At 36.1% G+C, this 6,177-nt stretch overlaps 1 protein-coding gene across 2 annotated transcripts in view; it reads right to left on the bottom strand.

Moving 5' to 3' along the window:
• Positions 1–512: 512 nt before the first annotated feature.
• GUCY1B1 (guanylate cyclase 1 soluble subunit beta 1) overlaps positions 513–6,177 on the bottom strand; it is a 46,011-nt gene continuing 40,346 nt past the window's right edge. For both annotated transcript variants that reach the window (XM_068942372.1, XM_068942373.1), the window contains 4 exons: positions 5,903–6,043; positions 4,602–4,756; positions 4,238–4,364; positions 513–1,890 (listed from right to left, as the gene is read on the bottom strand). In XM_068942372.1, the coding sequence (XP_068798473.1) occupies positions 1,867–1,890; positions 4,238–4,364; positions 4,602–4,756; positions 5,903–6,043 (447 nt within the window). In that variant the 3' untranslated portion in view covers positions 513–1,866. The remainder of the gene's footprint in view (positions 1,891–4,237; positions 4,365–4,601; positions 4,757–5,902; positions 6,044–6,177) is intronic.

Here is a 6,177-nt window from a genome sequence, read left to right as displayed (position 1 = left end):
CATTAAGATTTCGGTAAGTTTGATCAACTTTAAGTGCAAATTGCTGTTGTGTATCCAGTAAAGTCAGGGCAATCTCTATTCATAGAGTGCTGACATGTTGCTGTTGCACAGTGAGAAGGCAGAGAGGAATGTATGTGGCTTTCCCTCTTCATTTTCCATTCCTAAAGTTTTGGTGGTTGATGCAAATCCAACTCAAAGCGGATAGCTAATAATTGTGTTTGTTAAATGTGATTCAAATATTTCAAAGGTAATACCATATATGCATTTTCTACTATTTTAGGGGTGTTCATCTACATTTTGAGCACTACTTCAATCTGAGGAGGTGATCTGCTAACCTGAACGCAGGAGGCTCTTGGACGTACACACACATTGAAGTAATGACTCATGAAATTATTTAAGTTGGAACTAGAAATTGTAGAATTTTAGAATGAAGGAGAACATACTTATCTTGTAGGAGATGCAGCACATGAATGTAACTTTTATTGAGAAGAAAATCCCCAAATTTCTGAAAGTCAGTGGAAAAAATAATTTATTGCAACTTCTTTCGCATGTTAACATGAAACATTTATACATATATATTTTGTGCTGATAAGATATACCAGATATAGACAATTTTTATACACCAAAGTAATTGCACTGTCCTATTTTATAATGCAAATATTCAGAAAATATCAGTCAGATAAGAATGGCTATTATTTGCACAAAAATGCACTGTACATTGAAGCTATGGAAGGTCTATGTGTCTGAAACCTTGACTGCTTTCACCAACTCTATCAGCTGGTTAAATAAAAGATACTATGTCTCCTTACAAGCCCTACATCCCTTAATCATGATGTGATGTCTAGAATATGACGAGATCCTTCCAAGGAATGAAGTAAGATAATTTCTGAAAGTTAGAGAGACCAAAACAAAAGTCAACCATGCCAACCACGTCCCAGCAGTAAGGCTTTCAATTCTAGGGGCTCTATCAGAAAAGAATCAAAGCATTACAGGTGGTCTAAAACTGTCGAGCAATCTATTATTAATGTGGCTACTTAATTTAGTTAATATAAATCAATGAGAAATACATTGCAAGTGAACAGCGTTTCAGTACAAATACATTGGCACATGCTTCAAACGGCAATATCGGACAAAAACTGCCTCCTTTTAACATAGAAAATGTATACATAGTGTCTACAAAGGGAAAATGCAGGTTGACTTCAAAAGAGATACCTTTTTCTGATCAGGAATTAACACGGTGCATCAAGTGTTATTCACAGGATGAATGGAAAGCATGATGATTGCAGAACTATACCTGATAGACATTTATACAGTAGTTTTTGTAATGATGCTTTATGCATTATTATTAAAAATAATAGTTTTTTTAGGTTCATTGTTCTGCCCAATAATTGAAAGGCCTGTCTTTCCAGAAATGTCACTGATTCACACAAACATTATACTGCATAAATGAAGATGAAGAGCATATATGTGAAGCACCAGACTGAAGTGGTTAGCTGTGGTGAGCATATTACAAAATGCTATTTGGTATTATTTAGTGGCAGGGAGGGCCACATGACTGACACACACGTAGACACATATTAAAAAAAAAAAAGCCTGAAATACATGCTCACTGTATAGATATAACAACACCAAACACTAAGGCCAAAAAAACACCCAAAAAACAAAAAAACCCAAAACACAGCAGAGAGCATGGAAGAAAATGGTGATTATGATTTCAGGATTGGGGCAAAAGATAGTGATATTGCACACGGTGATGAGAGATATGCAGTGAAGTAACAAGTAATATCCATAACAACCTTACTGCCTGACCCGCTATTTGGAGACAGTAATGCACCCTATCCAGCATCCTCTTCCTCTTCCCTCAGCTCAGAAAGCATCTTGCTTTGTTTCCTTGAGTACATGCAAGTAAAATTGGAAAAGTGAGGGAATTTCTTTGCAGCACCTTATTTGAAGCAACAACATAGTGGGTCAATGCAATGACAAACTACATTTAACAATATGCATCTATTATCAGTAAATAATAATAGAAGATCATTGTTAGCACACACATTTCTTTCGCATGTTTCATGTAGAAATGCATCAACTCCCACACGTTCCGTGATGCAGAGAATAAGCATCTGAAAAGATAACCTAGGCTAAACCTCTGCCTAAAGCAAAGTGATTACTTTAAGGTAATCAAATGTAAAAGTCTGATTACCTGATTTTTGCTTGTGGATTACAACTACTATGTACAGCCTATGCAGTGCCAGAAATAATGTGATGAATACCTTCACAAGACAAAGAGAAACTGCAAACAGTTTACAAAATCTTACAGGAGTAAAGCCCAGCATAACTTCCTGTGCATGGACAGATGAAATCGTGCAGGGAGTGAAAAAGAATGAAGAGTTCTCTAAAGGATTATCTTCTTTCAGCTTTCAAAATCACCTCTGACAAAATGATCATCAGTTTCATTACCAAATGAATATATCCTAGTCTCCTCTTCTCCCAAACATACAACAATATAAAGTAGGTATCTAGGAGATAGGAGTAAGCCCCTCCGTGTATAAGAATTATATGTGTGTCTGAATTTAGGAATTAACAAAAACTAACAAAAATAAAGTATATCAAACAAATTTTTGAGAGTCTGGTTTGAGACTTAGAGTGTGATTGAACTATGATTTTTAAGTTCTCCTGAAAATCAAACTGACAGAACATTCTTCGATGTTTCTTTCTGCCTCTAAGTCTCCCCATATGAAGCTGGATCATTAAGTGATAATACCACCAAGTACCTCTCAGGGCTGCTGTGAGGATTAACAAAACAAACAATACTACAAGATCTCTAAAATGAAATTGCTATGCTTAAAATACTAAACTATCTGAAACCTAATTTCATATTAAGCAGGTGTGCGGCTGCAGCAAGAAAAATGCCACCTGACTGAGTAATCCTCTGAAGTTTTACATTTAAAATTACAATCTGCCCTGCTATAAATCATAGGAACATAGTTTATAACGCAGAAAAAAGTCAAAGGTGTCTCACTGAAATATGGTTTAAAATACAACTGTAGGTATGAAAGAATGGCAGCCATGTGAAATCATAGTTAATCTTGCAGTTGATACAAAACAAAATTAGAAAGGACTATCAAAAGTGGCATTCAGAATATTATCAGAAATAATATATACTAAAATATAAAATTCAGCTGAATTAAAGTACAGACTCTCCTCTGAAGTTTAATACTGGGGATTAATATTGTGAGTTACCATTAAAAAGTCAGTATTCATATACTTGGGTACCAGGGGGAATAAATGTGGTTTACATTTTCTAAAGAGCCTAAATTTAATATTCAGAGGCATGTTAGAACTTAGATTTCAGTCTTGTGACTTAAAAGAAGTTAGTTAGGCATTAGTTAAGCCAAGGCAACGAATGACTTGCATTATTGTAGCCTAGTGTATTTTTAAAATAAAAAAATGCATTAACCTAAGTTTCTCTCTTTGTGTATTACTTCAAGATAAAATTCAAGCTATGTGAATTACTTTTACTCTTTCCTACCTGTCTGCAATAGGTGAAACGTAGGCACCTGCTTAAATCATCTCGTACCCAGATTACTAAGTGCCCAAACTTCTGAAACTGACATATAAAAACTCTTTAGCCCTTGAAAAAACTTTACCCTGTGTCTTTTTGAGAAGAGGATTTAGGTTCATATGTCATTTAGAAGACGTATTTTTCACTTTGCTTATTTCTAAACTAGGACCTCTATCTCTGAGCAAGCATATCCTTTTGGGAATAACAAACCACACACATCAGGAGGGAAGCTGGCTGCAAGTAGTTGCTGGAGTGTTGCCTAAATATTGGAAGGTACAACTATTCTCACTGCAAGAAAGCAAATGGTAACTTTTCAAGTGGTAATAACCAGACATGTCAGCTAAACAGAAATGGACATTATATTGCAAAATCTAGTACAGTGGAGGAATCTGTAAGAAGAGAGATGTAAATATTTAAACGTTTGGCATTCCCTCAAGAACATTTTAAAATACAGAAAGTATTCTTTCAGGGACTGTACAAACTCCAAAGACAAATAATCAAGGACTTTAATCTGCTGTAAAGATAGTAAATGCATTAATGAAACAATGTCATACGAAATGGTTCATTTCTTCTAGTGAACATTTAGTTTTGCAAATGCAAACGGATCTCAGTGGTTTAGATTAAACTTGTGGTATTCATGCCTTGTTTAAAAAAAAATTACACTTTGGTTAGTCATACCTCTGTTTCTGTACTCTTTCTGGACAAAAACCAAACCTGCATTGGTTCTTTTTTACCCTTCATAGAAACTGGACCCCTGTACTCCAGGTGGAACTGAGGATCTGAATTTTCTGGTGTCATAAGACACCTGAAATTGAAAGAGAAAACATGTAAATGTATTTACTATGCATGCATGCACTGCATAAAATATTAAACATGCTACAGATGCATATCATAAGGCAGTCTCTTTTGTAAGGACTCATGTACTTAAATAATGTGCTGATGGGGTCCTGTCACTATCACCTCTAAAGACACTTTGACATTACACTGACGGAGTGGATTCTTTTAAAACGTTAACATCAGTAACAGATACTGATTCACTCACCTGTAAGTATACTCAGAGACATTGATCTTTCCCTTTTCTCCAGTAGTTTCTGTTCTGCTTGTTAGATTGACAGTATTTCCAAAGAGACAGTAACGTGGCATCCTTTGGCCTATGACACCTGTGACTACCTCTCCAGTATGGATTCCTATTGTTATCTTTAGAGAGAAAAAATAAAATTTGAATACTCAAAATCATCATAACTAATTTGATGCTTCTGACTAAATACAGGTATTACATAGTTTCTATCCACTAGTTTAATTAAAAATGCACCAGTCCTGCTTCTTCAAAGCCTTCATTTTTTGTGTTTTTGTGTCCTGATCTGTTATGCAGTATCACAGCCCTGACTCTCATATGAAATAACAAACCTCATATTTTTTTTCCCCAACATGCATCATGCCATGCTGCTATTACACACTCGGAAAGAAAAAAGTTGAAAGAGTAGCAAACTGTAGGTCTGGCTTCAATGAGTACTCAGAAGGTGCAGAAATGGATAGTACAGTCCAAGAAAAAGGCTGTTTCTCAGAAGAAAAGCACCAGTATTTTGCCCGTGAAAGCTCAAGCATCCACAGTCCGCATGTGTCTAAGATGTAGGGCAGGGATTTTGAGAAGCTCATTCTCACAGCACCTCACAGTTACTGCAAAGCCCCAAATCAAACCTCACTTCTTTGCCCACTGACACACTGATATACACAGACTAGGTTTGGGAGGAACAATATCATTCATGTAAATAGAGATATGCATCATACATGTTACTTATTTTGCCCTCAGTGTCTTCTGAAGAAGACAGACCAATGCAGCCTCTTCAATTCTGTATCAATGCCACAACATCTTCATAAAATACCACAATGAATGAACTTCCACTAATGTACGTTGTTGCCACTAATCATTGCCATAAATTCCTATGGAACTGTATTTTTCTTTTTAACAAAGTGTTTTCGCATGCTGAGTTGAGGATCTGAAGCACGATCAAAATGTCAAGGAGGGAATACTATTGTTCGGTTTGCTGAGATGAAGGAGACCCAACTAATTGTATTTGATGTGCAGAGGGGATTTTTACAGAAATGACTAGAAAGCAAATAGATATGATGTAGACCAAGTTTAGTCCTTTACAAGGTTAGGCACAATAATAGCTTTTAAGGTCTGGAAGACTGCATGCAACTCTTCGTCTCCTTTGTACAGATCTGTCTAAATCTAGGAATAACAAAGCTTGCACAGACTGAGACTTTAGCATTATCATATTTCAAAGCACTATCATTCTATCAAAGAATGGGTTCTTCATTCAAGCTCACACGCTTACTAACCTGTACAGGTTCACCATCTACTTGAACTTGGCCTGCTATTTCCATCATATCCAATGCCAGGTGGCAGATAGATCGTGCATGATGAATGCAAGGCTCTGGTAGACCACTCACTGTCATATACTTGTCCCCAACTGTTTCCACCTATGAAGACATACCTTTTTCAATTACTTTATTATCTTATGCTTCAGAGTGCTAGAATGGATGTACTGCTACCTTCAAGACCACCTGTCCTTTCAAATAGTTTCCCTTCACTTTCATTCAGATCACCCTAACTC

This window comes from Struthio camelus, chromosome 4, assembly GCF_040807025.1.
Source record: "Struthio camelus isolate bStrCam1 chromosome 4, bStrCam1.hap1, whole genome shotgun sequence".
NCBI classification, from domain to species: Eukaryota; Metazoa; Chordata; class Aves; order Struthioniformes; family Struthionidae; genus Struthio; species Struthio camelus.
This window is presented reverse-complemented; position numbering and strand designations above follow the sequence as displayed.